The 15,865-nt window shown below is 47.6% G+C and overlaps 1 protein-coding gene across 1 annotated transcript in view; it reads right to left on the bottom strand.

Moving 5' to 3' along the window:
* Nucleotides 1-15,865, bottom strand: part of Plpp3 (phospholipid phosphatase 3) — a 79,520-nt gene that overhangs the window by 28,022 nt on the left and 35,633 nt on the right. The window contains exon 2 of the mRNA XM_051171961.1: nucleotides 11,265-11,422. Within this exon, the coding sequence (XP_051027918.1) occupies nucleotides 11,265-11,422 (158 nt within the window). The remainder of the gene's footprint in view (nucleotides 1-11,264; nucleotides 11,423-15,865) is intronic.

Here is a 15,865-nt window from a genome sequence, read left to right as displayed (position 1 = left end):
ATGCCTGCCTTTTGGATTGCTTGGGGGTTTTTCCAAGATCAGGCCACTGATTTAGACAAAAAAAATCCTGGCTCAGACATCACTGGGTGTGATTTTTCTGCTTGTGGTGAGGAAGAACAGGTGAGGTTTCGACCGTAAATTAGCGTCTTTTACCTGGACTTATCAAATCCCGGCAAGCATCACTTCTGTTTAGAACACCTTAGGGAGAAAGGGTTTTATTACAATTCTTGGACTTTCTTTAGCCTTAACCTCCCAGCATTCTGAAACTCCTGTGGTGCGGCCAGCTCAGAGAGCTATGAGTGACAATCCTGATAGTGAGGGAAGATTGAGAGAGAAAGAGTGTGCGCTATCCCGAAATCCTGACGACGAACAACAGCCAGTTCTCAGTTCCTCACATTTGCTCCACAGCTCTGTCCACATGGCAAGTCCAATGGACAGACGGGGATTCTGGGGCTCTGAAGGAGGGGGCCTGGGAAATGGCCGAGGGATGAAGTCCACTCACTGGCCTTCAGCTTCAACCCTGGGCAAGCTACCCCGAGACCAGCTTGTTTACTGTTATGGAAACCAATCTCTAAGGTGGAGGATCAGTCAGCTGTGTGTCTTCAGGACAGCCCAGCTGAAGCCGGCTTAGCAGACGCAAGGCCCCGGGACCACATGGCTTCTGGAGCCGCCCTGACAGACTGCACAGTTAATGAGCAGCAAATTATGTATTTTCTTCATCCCCGTGTACAGAAGGGTCGAGGAGTCGACAACACGGCCATAAATCATCATTATGAACCAGGGGACTTAGCTTCTTGTAATCCTAACCCTTAAAGGCTATTTAATGAAACTTGGGCTGCACCTCTGCATGAGCGAGATGGGGGATGGGGGGGGGTGGCGGCTCCCTGACATGCTACTCGCCTACTCTGGAGTTTCAGATTTACAGCTTTCGGACTTTATTCATTATTCACAATGTTTTCATTTCTGGGTCATAAAATGAGCACCCCCTGCCCCAAGCCTTGGTCCCCCACCCCCGAGGGCCTTTATTCCTGCCTCAGTCAGCAAGGTTCTGATATGTAAAATTCACTTTGGAGGGGGAAAAAAATGCCTTGTATGTGGATCTCTCTCTGAAGCGTGGAGTGGCAGATCTGGGGGTGATGGCTGGCTGCCAGGCCGGCAGAGGACTCTCCCCTACCTGCCTTTTAAGGCACTTGGCGCAGACTCTGGAAACTCAGAGAGGAAAGCACGGCAATTAAGCTCCAAGGGGACAGAAAGGGACCAGGTCCTGGCCAGCAAGCCAGTGGTTGGGAAATTGTCTCCAACTATGAGAGAGCCTCTTCCTGCCTTTCGTGGTGACAAAGGGCTCAGCTATCCGCATCTTTGCAGATATTAACTGTTCTGGAGGGGAACTGGGAGAGGGCCATTGGGTCAGCCTTCGTGGGAAGGACGGGACATGGTGCTGAGAAAGGGGCACCAACCTGGGAGCGCTGTAAGGCTCAGTCTGATCCCATCTATTAGCTCTCAGCCAGATGACTTCACCTGTCTGGGCTCAGGTGTCCCCTTCTAGAAAATAGCATTAACAACATCCACCTGGCGAGCCTGGCGGGGAATTCAATAGGCGACATGTCAAATACCTGGCATATCCAAAGGTTCATTTTGGGTTTTCCTCCTCCTTCTTACATGATTAGGAGGGGTTTTGTGTGTGTGTGTGTGTGTGTTGGGGGGGGGGGGGGGAATCAAAGCACTATTTATTTCCAAGAATGCCTTGGAAAAGAATGTTTCAAACTGGACGTGAGAGCCATTACCTGCCAGGGCAGGAGCAGAAAATATGTGTGTGATGATGCTGGTTTCAGCATCAACAAAACAGAAGAAATGAAACCCATTGCGAAAGGACTCCACCCCCATCCCTCTCAGCTGCTCGGTGTTATTTTAAACATTTTGCTCTATTTATAAATCACCCCAAGAAAAGCAATATTTTTACACAGTATATCCTAACAATTCCTTCTCTAGAAACTGAGAGCTCTTGCCCCAGTGACTCTGAAGGGCCAACTGTATTCTGTTCTGCTTTAATGGTATTTCCACAGCATTTTACACCTTACAAAGCACTTTTCCCTCTGCCTTGTCTGTTTCTCACAGCACCCTGTGGGTCACTATATGATTAACGATGGGTTTTTGTTTTCTTTTGTTTTGTTTTGTTTTGGTTTTGGTTTTTGAGACAGGGTTTCTGTGTTAGCCTTGGCTGTCTTGGACTCGCTTTGTAGACCAGGCTGGCCTCAAACTCACAGAGATCCACCTGCCTCTGCCTCCCTGAGTGCTGGGATTAAAGGCCTGTACCAACATGCCTGGCTACGAAGTGCACAGTTTGAAGTGCCATTAGTTTCCCCAATGGCAGGATCTCACAGCAAAGGCCTTCTTGAAGAGACACTTTGCAAGTCCACGCAGGAGTCCCCTGGCCGCTCTCTCTACAGTGCTGTGCACTGCCAGCTTTGCCCTCCCTTTTCATGTCGGATTTGTCAGGTTTCCTTCATAGTGTACCAGCGTGCATTTCTTCCTATTTCTAAGCTCCTTCCTCTGCTTCCAGTGTTTCTGCATCTGGCTTCTACTCAGTAGATTTGAATCTTCAGTAGGTTTTAGTAGTATATAGTAGTGTATAGTAGAAAAAAACCTTCCTATACCACCCTCACCTCACCCCTGTTTTCTGTATCCCTAAACTTAACAACAAAGATCCAGAATCTTTGTGTGTGTGTGTGTGTGTGTGTGAGAGAGAGAGAGGGGGGGGGGGTTTCTGTGTAGTCTTGGCTGTCCTGGACTCGCTTTGTAACCAGGCTGGCTTCAAACTCACAGAGATCTGCCTGCCTCTGCCTCCCATGTGCTGGGATTAAAGGCGTGCGCCACCACACCTGGGCAAGATCGAGAATCTTAAGACTCCTCCCTTTCTCTTATCCCACTGCCATCAACTTTTATTTGTCATGCTATTGCAATGTCTCTGGCATCATCTTCCACCCCACCCCCACCCCCTGCTCCTCTTGTATTGTCACCACAATGGCTCAGGTTTCATTCTTACCATGGACAGAAAAAAGTGACCCAAGCTAATTTCAAACAATATTCTTTTCAATCTCTAGCAATTACTTTTTTTGTGTGTGAAAATTCCTGAGAGTCAGAGACCTTGACAATCTTTCCCGAGTCTTCTTTTAACCTGAACTTTGCCAGCGCCCTTGTGCCTGTTTCTCCAGACAAACAGGTCTGCTCTGCAGTTCCTGCAAGTGCACTCGAGTTGCAAAATCTCCTGCATTGTTACAGAAATCCCCTTCTCCCAGCAAGTCAAGATCTCTGATGAAAATCCCATCCTTCCCCTTCAAAGAAAGAGCTCAAGTGCCAGCTGGTCTTGGCACCAAGTGCAGGCTTTTTCACCTCTGCACCTGGAGTAACTAGACATGCTAAACCTGGCTCCTCCTCAGCCACAAACACGAGGGTGGTGCTAGTCTCAGCAGCTTGAGTTTTCTGTTCATTAGATAAGACACATGCTCATTAGAAACTATGATCAACTCTTTGTGTGTGAAAATACCCCCAAGTCCTCTTTCCCTGAACTCCCAGGGACTCTACACTTCACACCGTCTACATTTGGTGACCTTGAAGCAAGAGAGAACAATAAAATTTTCGGAGTTTATTTCTCAGTCCCAAGAAAAAAGGAAATGTTGACATCCATTGTCACTAAAGTGCTTTCATCCCTAGGACCCACTACTTTGATTTTTTTTCTCTCTCTAATTCTTTTTCCCTCCTTAAGCGTTAACACCACAGCTGGTTTCATACTCGCCTTGCATCCCCCCCCTTAAACCGCATCTTATGGGCCACAGTGTCTACCACAATGACTATATGGTGTGACAAAGGACCCACCTGCCACACAGGAGGTGGTAGTCACCATAGTCCTCCTCCTCCTCTTTCTCCTCTTCCTCTCCAATACTGGGGGTTGAGTCTAGGACCTTGCCACCAATGGTCACGTGCCTGGTGGCCTGAATATTTTGGCTTCATACATGTAGCTTGCCAAGACCAAAACCTAAAATCTTTCACAGCTGACTAAAGAAAGGCAAAGAACCCTCTACCTAGCCCACTACATGCTGTTCCCACTACATGCTGACACACGCGGACTCTATCCCTCAGACTCATAAGCACTGTTACTTAAAACATAGATTATTGTCACCTTCAGATTAGATCCTGTTTTCAAATAGTCCTGAACCCCTCCAGGTCTGTGCGTAACTAAAAAGGAACTGCTGCCAGCTTCGTTTCTTTCCAGGCAGCAGAGTGAGCGCGGGTGGTGGGGAGAGACCAAAGGAAACCCTAGACAGAGCCAGTCAGTGCCCATGTTTGTTAAATCACAAATAGACGCCCCCTCCCACCAGCCCCCAGGGATAAGAGGGTCTCCGAAGAACTCTGCAGCCATCTGATCAGGGGACAGCATAGCTGAAGGATTAATGTGGCCTCTCTCTGTCGGTGGTCTTGATAATTGCACAGATGGAGGGGATTGTAAACTGGGGGACTGGGTCTCCCACTAACTCACTGCTGGGCCAGCACAGCCTCACCTCTTTTTTTTTTTTTTTTCCTCAGTTCAAAACTCAACCTAAGCTTTAATGAGGAGCAATGTTGGGGAACCTTGTTTTCTTGGCAGAACTCTCGCAGATAAAGGGAGATGGGGGTGGGAAACTAATGAAGTCCAGATGTGGACCAACTGCATCTTGATCCTGAATAAACAAGTCCTGAGGTATTAAGCTCTTCTTCTTGTCTCTCCAGTAAGAAATTTGCATGTGGCGCAGAGCAGGCCCCCGTGTTGCACACAGAGCGTATTTAAGACGCTAGGGGAAACAACCAAGTTCCTCTGGCATCTCTGGCCCGCTGCTTTTGATTTTCTGCCCATGATTAAAAGCATCCTTGGTGATTTTTCATACACTTACATAATATCAAGTACCATAGGCTGCATCTTGAACTAACAATATTAGTCCATACTGGATCAATCCCCACCCCTTGCAGCTAATAGGACACAAACTTGTAAACAGACAAGAGAAATCATGCTGTAACTATAGGGCTACAGGGAGGCAGGGTCAGAGTTCCCAGGGAGTTTTGGAACGGGGCGGGGGGGGGGGGGGGAGAGGGGGAGGGTAATGGGGGGGGGGGCTAGCCAAAAGAATTCTTGGAGATGCCTGCTTGGTGTTTATTCAGTGCCTATTGTGTCCCATCAGAGGAGAAGACCTGGCCTCTGTCTCCCAGCTACCTGTCATCTAGCGGAGGGACCAAACCTAGATAGGCACCCTATGACGGGGCAATGAATAGTGAAGGCTAGTTTGAGATGGGGCACTTGCTGGCTGTACCATGAAACAGTGGGCATCTCACCGCCCTGTGCCCCACACCTGGTACTTTAGAGGCCTGCTAAACAGCTGGGGAAGGGAGGCAGCCTGCAGAGGGCAAGGGGGGTGTTCTGACCTTCAAAGCCTTGGCTGTACGATCAGGACTGTTGCTCCGACTTTGCCAGCTATATATGAAAGTCTCTGATTATCCCTGCGTCTCAGTTGACTCAGCTGTTAACATTCGTTCTCCCAGAATGATGGCCAGGGGCCAGTAAGCGAGTACGCACAGAAAAGCTGCTCCACAAACAAGGCGTCACCTCAGAAAAGGAAGCATGGATCTCACCCGGTCACATATGGAACCCCCCTCCCTTTTTTTTTTTGTTGTTGTTTTTGGTTTTTTTTTTTCCGAGACAGGGTTTCTCTATGTAGCCTTGGCTGTCCTGGACTCGCTTTGTAGACCAGGCTGGCCTCGAACTCACAGTGATCCGCCTGCCTCTGCCTCCCGAGTGCTGGGATTAAAGGCGTGCGCCACCACACCCGGCTTTAAGGGCTATATTAAGACCTTTGCCCATTAATATTTCTGATGAGGCAATGCAAGGCACCACCGATGGAAAGCTAGAGAAGACGTGGGATTGTATTGGTTGCTCCTACCCTGGCTGCTGCTAGAGTCATTAAGCCTTTTCAAGGCAGGAGAGGGACTGCGCTGTGTGGACCTGGAAGGAATTCTTATTATGGTATAATTCCAGAACCTGAGACACAGCTGAAAAAGAGGTCAAAATGGTGAGATTTTTTCCATAGCTGCTGCCTCTGAAAGGTGTCTGCTTTCTTGATAGCCCCTGATGATTTGCACCTCGAGACCTTCCTGATCTCCTCAACCACCACTCCGTCCCTTTGCTGCAGTGATTGGGCAAACTGGGTAAAAAGCATCCAAGTCAGTCAAGGCTTTTTTCCCTCTCACTGTTTGCCACAAACCTGCCATTGCGCAGAAGGTCCAGGGACAGTAAGTAGCAAGCTGATTAGATTTCCAGTTCTGCAACCTGCTCCCTTGCCTCACTGCGCCTCAGGCTTTCTGGTCAGAAGCCTGATTCTGGGCAAAGGCAGCCAAGCTCATGGAGCAGTCAGGCGGGGAGGGTGGGCAGTGTGTCCCGCTCCTGTGGGCCCTCGCTTGGATAGCTTTTCCAGAGCTGAGCATACCAAAGTGAAGCACTCATCTGCCTCTGAAATCTTCACTGCACTCTTGGCATTACGGCAAGCAAGCAGGCTAGGAGACCTCACTAGGTGAGAGGAGCACACATGTCACCTGTGCCTCTGGCTGAACTGCACTGGCAGTTGGAGCAGGAGGCGGAAGTCTTACTGCAAAGAGGAATGAGAAGCGAAGCGGGAGACCTAAGGTCTAATAATTAATGACGTGAAAAGAGTGGCAGAGCCATGGTCGAATGTGGGGATTCCTTTTCAGCCTCCGTTTTAATTAGACATTATATATACATATATAGTCTTGGCTAAGTCCTGTCACTGTGTCCTCATTTGTTTGTTTCTTTCTTTTTTTTTTTTTTTTTTTTTTTTTTTGGTTTCCCCTCACCCCGCCAAGACAAGGTCTCTCTCTGCTAGCCTTGGCTGTCATGGACTCGCTTTGTAGACCAGGCTGGCCTTGAACTCACAGCGATCCGCCTGCCTCTGCCTCCCTGAGTGCTGGGATTAAAGATGTGTGCCACCATGCCTGGCTGTGTTCTCATTTGTAATATAGGCAGCTAACATTTATTGAGTAAACTTTACGGTACCTGGCATTGAGAGAGTCAGCCCCACCCCGTGTGTGTGTGTGTGTGTGTGTGTGTGTGTGTGTGTGTGTGTGCTGATCTCATTTCAAAACTTTAGCAAACATGTATACTTACATACTCTCTATCCACTTAGAAGAATCTACCGAGGCTCATGAGGCTCAATTAACTTGCAGCCTGCCCCACAGCTGAGGAGCTCAGATGAGAAGAACCATCTTGGTGTTTCCTTGAGGGTGAAATTGATCAACACAGTTTCCATGTTTCCCTGACACACAGTAGCACTTGACTAGGACAGCAGTTATTGCTGTGTACTTTTCCCCTAGATTTTATTTTTTTTTTATTTTTTTTACTATTGGGGGTGGGGTGGGAGGCGGGAGCGGGGTGGCACATGTGCCATATTGACCATGTGGAGGTCAGGCTGAAGGAAAACTTTTGGGGGTTCACTCTCTCCTACGTTCCAGGAATGAAATGCACACCAAGCCCTAGTGCCTGCTGAGTCATCTGACCAACCCTGCTGTATGCTGGGCATCTTGCCTAGTGTCTCTGTGAACTACAGAATGCCTTTAGTGAAACCTATTGTACCAACATGGCTGCCTACCCTATATTGAAGGGTCCTGCACAGGACTGTTTCAGGGAAACCTGGACAACCAGGGAAGCCATCAATGTGACACTGGTGACAGGACAGGGCCATAAGCACCAAGAACAGGGGTGAACAGGAGCTAGGACTGTTGGAATCTCAGGAGGAGGCATGCAGCGGGAGCAGAACGGCTGATCAGGCCTTTTGCCTGGGAAAAGAAAGACAGGAAGGGGAAAAGAGCCCCCAGAGAAGTTGCCTGCCTTTCTCTCTCTCTCTCTCTCTCTCTCTCTCTCTCTCTCTCTCTCTCTCTCTCCAGCGTTTCTCTGTGTCATCCTGGCTGTCCTGGACTCGCTTTGTAGAACAGGCTGGCCTCAAACACACAGATCTGCCTGCCTCTGCCTCCCAAGTTCTGGGATTAAAGGCATGCGCCACCATGCCCAGCTCAGAGAATCCACTTTAACATTTCCTTTGCCCATCCTGGGGCCTGGGAGAAACCAAGGGCTGTGCCTATGTACAAAACTGTGGCCACTTTATCTAGCAAACTTTACAGGGTGACTGTAGGGCCACAGTGCTTGCCTCTAATGGTGATCCTCTTGAGGAACTGTGAATGCTGCTTTAATTTTATAGATGAAGAAACTGAGTTTTATGGACACCAATCTTTTACTTGATTCGCATTAGGAAAGGTGTCTAATTCACTTTCTACTACTGTGTGCCTGCGAGCCATGCCATGTCACCACCCCACCTCACCCCACTCCCCAGAGGCATGCTGGGAATAACACCTGGTAGAGCACCTGAACAGCATGTGATGTCCCCGTCCTGGATCTGTTCTTATCACAAGACTTCTAGATTATAATGTGCGCTCTTAAAGCGTTCAATTAGCTAATCCTTTGCTGTCAAGAACACCTGTTCAAACCTCGGCAAGAGATACCCTATAATTATCTGCCTTCCACAACAAATGCCCTTTTCAGAAAAAGCTACTGTTCCTGAGAAGCTCGTTCCCACAGTCATCAATTTGGAGCAATAGTAAATTGGACCTTTCATTTTTCAGCGTTTGAATGGAGGTCCTCGGTGCACCTTCCCAAGCTGCCACCACTGCCGGTCGGACTGTTTTCCTCTCAGAGATTAGAAAGAACACTCCAGGGGGCTGGAGAGATGGCTCAGCGGTTAAGAGCACTGTCTGCTCTTCCAGAGGTCCTGAGTTCAATTCCCAGCAACCACATGGTGGCTCACAACCATCTATAATGAGATCTGGTGCTCTCTTCTGATGTACATGCAAGCAGAACACTGTATATGTAATAAATAAATATTTAAAAAAAAGAAAGAACACTCCAAGCTCCCCCTGCCATTGCCCAAATTCAAATTTCTGATTGTGTGCCTGGCTTCTGTTGTTAAAAAACAAAAAACAAACAAACAAAAAGGGTGGGGGAGAGGGGGAGGTGGTGGTCTCAGGGTTTAGAACCAGTGTAGCAAGTCACAAGAAAAACTTGTGTTACCAGCAGCTTACCGGCCACAACCCAGACCAGGCCAGATAAAGCTAACTGCCTATGCCCCGGAGCAGTTTGTCAGCAAAGGTTAATCTTGAATGTGTGCATCTGAAAGATGAGAACGGGGCTTTGAAACCAGCCAGGCATAGGCTTGAACCCCAGGTTTTACTAGCTGTACGTTTTGTCTTTTATCAAACCCCTCTGGGCTATAGGTTTTCCATCCGCAGAATGGGGCGGCAGCACAAAGCTCTGTCTTGAAGTTGAGCTCCACAGCAGAGCAATCCAAAGAGCTCCAGGATGTATGGGTCCTACGGGTGTGTTGCCTCTCCTTGTCACCCACGTGGCCAGAGTTCAAGGGCAGAGTACAAATGCAGAAAACGCTGGAGGAGTAGACAGCTGTAAAAATGTAAACCTCACAAACCATACCACTGGCTTTCAAAGAATGCCCCCTCCCTGTCTCCTGTTTCCAATGGACATGCTAAAAGCAGCTAAGGCCCAGGTGGACCGCACCCAATTTCCCACGAGCTGTACTGTTCAAAAGACATCTGGATCTTGTCACAGTCCATGTGTGGCACATTTCCGCAGTGTCATTCATGAGGGCTCCATCCTTTAAGGGAAACACGCATCAGGCTGGACTTTCACACTCCAGTAACTGGCGGCGCATGCCTTTAATCCCAGCACTCAGGAGGCAGAGGCAGGTGGATCCCTGTGAGTTCGAGGCCAGCCTGGTCTACAAAGCAAGTCCAGGATAGCCAAGATAGCATAGAGAAACCCTGTCTTGAACCACCCTCCCCCCCCAAAGACTTTGCAAAATTGGGGCTGGAGAGATGGCTCAAAGTTTAAGAGCATTGGCCGCTCTTCCAAAGGTCCTGAGTTCATTTCCCAGCAACCATATGGTGGCTCACAACCATCTATAATGAGACATGGCACTCACATCTGGAGTGAATGTGTACATGCAGGCAGGACACTGTATACATAATAATAAATAAATTTTTTTAAAAAGACCAAACCAAACAACAACAAGACACTCATGAGCTTTTATACTTTAAAGTGAAAATAAAGAAATACACCTGTCCTTGGTTTTTTTGTTTGTTTGTTTGTTTGTTTGTTTTTTGAGACAGGGTTTGTCTATGTAACCTTGGCTGTCCCGGATTTGATTTGTAGAACAGGCCGGCCTCGAACTCACAGAGGTCAGGTCTGCCTCTAACTCCCAGGTGCTGTATCCCCCACACCCAGCCCCACTCATCCTGAGACTTTAAGACACAGGCTTGCTGGTAGTGGGTGGGGTCTGGTTCAAGTGCTCTGAATTCCACATTCTATTTATCTTACCACCACAGCCATGGGGCAGGAAACCTAAACAGTAGGCTGGAAAACTGCAAGGACATAGTCACCACTACTGCAGCTCAGCAAAGGCGAACAAGACCACAGACAACACCCTGGCTAGCTGACAGGGACAGGACTCAGCCTTCCAGCCTCTCAGAGATGAGACCCTAGTGTAAGAGATGTCTCGGTTCTGAGCTCAACTCTGTAACTTATTAACTCCTACTCTATGGACATTAGATAAAAATGAAAAGAAAAACAATATTTAAACTCCATTAGATTGTTCTGAAGACAGTGCATGGTTTTGTTTTTTGTTTGTTTGTTTTTGTTTTTGTTTTGTTTTTGTTTTTCGAGACAGGGTTTCTCTGTGTAGCCTTGGCTGCCCTAGACTCACTTTGTAGACCAGGCTGGCCTCAAACTCACAGCGATCCACCTGCCTCTGCCTCCCAAGTGCTGGGAATAAAGGCACGCACCACCACGCCCGGTGGACAGTGCACATTAAATAGTATAGGAAGGTGTTTCTAAATGTTTTAATATTTACCCTTCAGTACATGTTGGCTTTTAGAAATAGTTTAACTGAAGAAAGAAAGAAAGAAAGAAAGAAAGAAAGAAAGAAAGAAAGAAAGAAAGAAAGAAAGAAAAAGAGTAGTTTAACTGCAAAAGACAAAACCATTCTGAATGTAGTTCTCTTTGGTGGCAGTGTCTTTTGGCTGGTTGCGAACATTCGCTGGCTCGCATATTTTGCCGTACAGCGCAGGAGGAAGTCGGATCAGCATGACAGCGGCAGGACACTTACCGCCAGGATGGCGATGACAATCCCCACCGCGCAGAGCACAGCATCATTTATAGTCTCGCTGACTTTCACGGGGTACTTGATGCTCTCATCATTGCAGTAAAACCCTCGACGGTAAGGCTTAATGGTGCTTGTCTCGATGATGAGGAAGGGCAGAGATGCTGATGGGGAAGAGAAGAGAAAAGACAAAACATCAGCGCCAAGGAGCCGAAGGAAAATACCTTACAGCAGAGGCTACCCCAATTATCAGACAGAAATACTAATGTAGTTACTAGATTTGTGGTATTCTGCTGTCTCTGTGGCGCTTTCACTACCTGTGTGCCCTACTCCCCTTTATCAACCCAGAAAAAAAAATGGCATTTCTTTCTCTCCCAAAGTCTCAAAGAAGCAGTGGAAGAGCAGGGAAGAGGGTCTTCCATAGCTCCACCGAACCCTGATAAAAATTAAAGCCATATTTTTATGAATGACTAACGCAGCCCAAGGCTAAGGACGTTCAGTTAGACGTCAGTTAGACGTCAGTTAGACGTCCAGGGTGACCATTCCCCAGCCCTAACCGTCTCTCCTCTGAGAAGCTCATCTGAAGGCCATGCCCCACACAGCTGTGCAGGCACCAGTCAGAGTCCGACAACTTGGAATTGAATCCCAGATCCATCAGCTCCTAGCCACGGAGGGGTGGCTCCTGTTCTCAGCCCAACTCCCCCCTCAGCTCCGTCACCTCCCAGTAAATGCATAGACTGAGCAGAACTTTCCTGTGTGTACATCCTCTGGCAAAGCGTCTGGCTCAACAGATGCCATTTACAAGACTTTTTCCCTCCTTATTCAGAGTCCACATTAGAGTTGAGCTCAGCCCTTCCATCTGATCTGCCAGACAGGAGGCCAAGGGCACAGGAAGTAATAGGCTGGGGTTTTTTTGTTGTTTGTTTGTTTGTTTTTGTTTTGTTTTTTGTTTTTTTGTTCTTTTGGTTTGTTTGTTTGTTTGTTTGTTTTCCCGAGACAGAGTTTCTCTGTGTAGCCTTGGCTATCCTGGACTTGCTTTGTAGACCAGGCTGGCCTTGAACTCACAGCGATCCACGTGCCTCTGCCTCCCGAGTGCTGGGGTCTTAAAGTGGTGACTGATTATCAGTAGCCAGCTAGTTCTATTCTCCCACTGCTATTAGATCTCACCACCTGCCCAGAAGTTCCCCAAGGCCTGGAAGCACAAAGCAAATATCCACTGTGAGTCTTGCACTGATAGTACAGTCACTTCCTTCTAGGGTGCTAGTCATTGAGACAGGGACTCACTATGTAGCCTAGGGTAGCCTGGAACTCAGAGCTCCACCTGCCTCTGCCTCTGCCTCCCAAGTGCTGAGATCCTGCGCCATCATGTCTGGCTGATTTACTTCCTGAAAGGCCCTCACCATGACGTTACTGCCTTGCTAAAGCTCCACAAATGGCTCTTCATTGCATGAGTAATAGAAAGTGTCTAACCCTGACCCAAGCCATGCCTGGGACCAGAACCTCTCTCCTCCAGCCTCCGGCTCTGCCAGTCCTCCTCTGGATACCAAGGAAACAGGTACAGGGTCTGGCTCACACTGTCCCCAAGACTTACCAATGCCAAGGATCTTTTCTGCGTTTGTGTACTGGACTTTATAATAAACTAGAGTGGCCTCCTTGCAGCTTCATTTCAGCACTACGCTTTCCCTTCTTCAAGGGGAAGAGCAAGAGACTTGGAATCTTGAACTCCTTTAGTGCTTGAAGTCTACCCCCTCTAAGTGAGTGCCTAAATCCCTAAAAGTTTGCAAATTGATTTCATCAAAATGTGAAATTCATTAGTGGGGGGTGGGGGGGGGAACCCAAGCTAAGCAGTTGTTAAAAAAAAAATTCTCTTTTCATTTAAAAAAAATTATATTCATGTCACGTTGCTTAAAGCTCCAGACAGCCTCTAGGGGGGTAAAAAAAGGACCACGAAGTGCACAATTTTTCAATTACTTTGGTCCAGACCAGCGGCGATAAAAAACACTAGCTTTCCAAAAAAAAAAAAAAAAAAAGTGTATTTATGTATCACAGTGCATACACACATGGATTTATTTGGTTTTATTCTTTGGATTTATTTGAATTCTACGGCTATTTATTTTGTGACCCCTAACTGCTTCCTGCTAGAACAACAATTTACTTTATCAAATTCATACGAGTGCTTTGAAAAGAAGAACAACACCACACCACAGTATTGGGCCTGACCTTCTCAAAGTAAACACAGAGGGGCCCTGAAAGGCAATAACCATTAACTTTTGAAACTCTCTCTCTCTGCCCTGGAGTAGGGGGCGGGGGCGAAGGCTGTGGATTGCTGGCTTAGTAGTGACAGAAGTCAGCTGATGTTCTGGGGTTGGGGGCCTGGGAGAGATAGCGTAAGGGCTTGGTCCCTCTTTAATCTATGGCCTAGCTATTTTGAAATGGGACCAAGTTGGCTATGAAGAGGGGCTGAGAAGCCAGACACTGATATTACAGCATCTTTTTAGAGCTCCCTGAGTTGTGATTATGAGATGGCGCTGAGCTGAGCTGCGGGCCTCTGAGATGCTCGGGAGCCAAAGTGTTGCTAAGAACCCCACCCCCACCCCCCCAGGATAGGAACAGACCCTGGGTGCCTGACATCTGTGGCTCACACTTAGACCTCCAGCATCTACAGTCAATAGTTTTCACATGATAGGCCTGTAAAACATATGTTTCTGAGGACAATAAGACCTGCATAAAGGAGTTCGGGACTTAGAGCTAGGCCAATGATCTCGGGTTGCTGGTCCATTTGAGCAGGCTAGCTCACATCTTCACAGTTCTCTCATCTGCTAAGTGAGAAGAGTGACTTCTAACTTCCGTCTTCCTGGGATGGTGATGGAATGAATGGATGTGTTTTCATCCTCTCAACCAGTGTCTATTGCTTTGTTTGGTCAAACTTTGTTTGGTCAGGGCACGAATGCAAAATAACCTAAGCCACTGCCCTCAGGGAGTTTCCAATTCAGTCAGGGAGCGTGTGCGCGCGCGCGCACACACACACACACACACACAGAGAGAGAGAGAGAGACAGACAGACAGACAGACAGACAGAGACAGAGACAGACAGAGACAGACAGAGAGAGAGAGCGCGCACGAACATATCAGTCTTGAAGCTTTGGCTGAAAGAACTTCAAAGCAATGCCCTGAGCAGTAACAGCACAGAGTGTAAGGCACATTGCAGACACTTGATCAGTGTCAAAGGGACAAGGAGATGGCTCAGAAAGTCAAACCATATGCTTAGTTCTTTTGCCATCTCTTTGACTGGGAAGAACACACATAGACACTTTATTTGCCAGTGGCTTGGGGCAGGTTTCCGGTTCTGATTATACGGGTGATGAATACAAACAGACAAGGAGCTGGCCCTAAATAGAATCTGTTTATTTTCTTGAAAGGCATGGAGATATCATTTAGAAAGCCCAATGGCCTTCTCTATCTGTCTTACAAACTTGCGGTATTTACTGAGGGTGATGCCAGGCAAATGTTGACTCTGCTCCAGAGAGAGTTGACAGAAACTGAATAAACACTCCCCCAACCGGACAGCTAGTTCTCCAGACAGACACCACGCTTTGCTACAGGACAGCAACAAGGGGAAGAGAAGGAGGTGTCCTCTCCGAGGCAGGGTCTCTCTGTTCTCATAACTGCCACCATTTTTTCTTATTATCTTCAATTGTCTTCAAACAAACAAACAAACAACAAACAAACTTCCCAACACCAGAGCGTGAGATGCCCTGGAGAAGCTGTAGTTGTTAAGGAGTCACAACCCCAAGAATGCCAAAATACTACCAGTGCCAATGACTAATGCTTGCATAGAAAGGTACTGGGAGAGCAAAACAACTCTACCAGGGCACTAGAAATGTCCCAGGAGGGATGGAGAGTTATGTTGACCCTTGCATGAGCAGAAGCTTCTGGATCCCATGGACCATGTACACCCATGAAAAGGTGCAGTGCAAATGAAGGATTCCAGTCCTGGCAATTACAAAATAACAACTCCTATGGAATACAGTTGCAACCTTGACTATCGCCAGGGAAAGATAGGCAAACAATGAACAGAGGAAGAAAGAGGAACGCAGCACAAAGACTAATAATGATAGCTAACATTTACTGAGCAAGCACTATGTGCCCACACTTGAGTCCCACACACACTGTTGTGGTCTAACAGCCTAGTTACTGACTGACAGGGCTATGGAGATGAAAGAAGCTAAGTCCCAACCCCCAAGGGGCCCAAAGGCCAATCAAAGGGAACCAGCATGTACAACTACCCTATGGTTCACAGAGATTAAAGTGATTTAGCAGAGCTACTCTGTCAGTTAATGGTGAAGCTGGACGGGGTTCAAATGACCTGACTAAATCTTGGGTGCTTTCTAGAGTGAGTCACTTAACACAGAAGCACCCATCAGCATGAATAAATGAGCTGAGGCTCCCCCTGTAACGCTCATGCCACTGCAGGGGGAAGAAAGAAAGAAAGAAAGAAAGAAAGAAAGAAAGAAAGAAAGAAAGAAAGAAAGAAAGAAAGAAAGAAAGAACAGTCAAGGCAGCCTTCAGCTAATGTTCACTGAAAATCTACCACATGCCACACACAT

Source organism: Acomys russatus, chromosome 29, assembly GCF_903995435.1.
Source record: "Acomys russatus chromosome 29, mAcoRus1.1, whole genome shotgun sequence".
Taxonomy (NCBI): Eukaryota; Metazoa; Chordata; class Mammalia; order Rodentia; family Muridae; genus Acomys; species Acomys russatus.
Note: the sequence above shows the minus strand (reverse complement) of the source record. Positions and strands in the feature narration are given on the sequence as shown.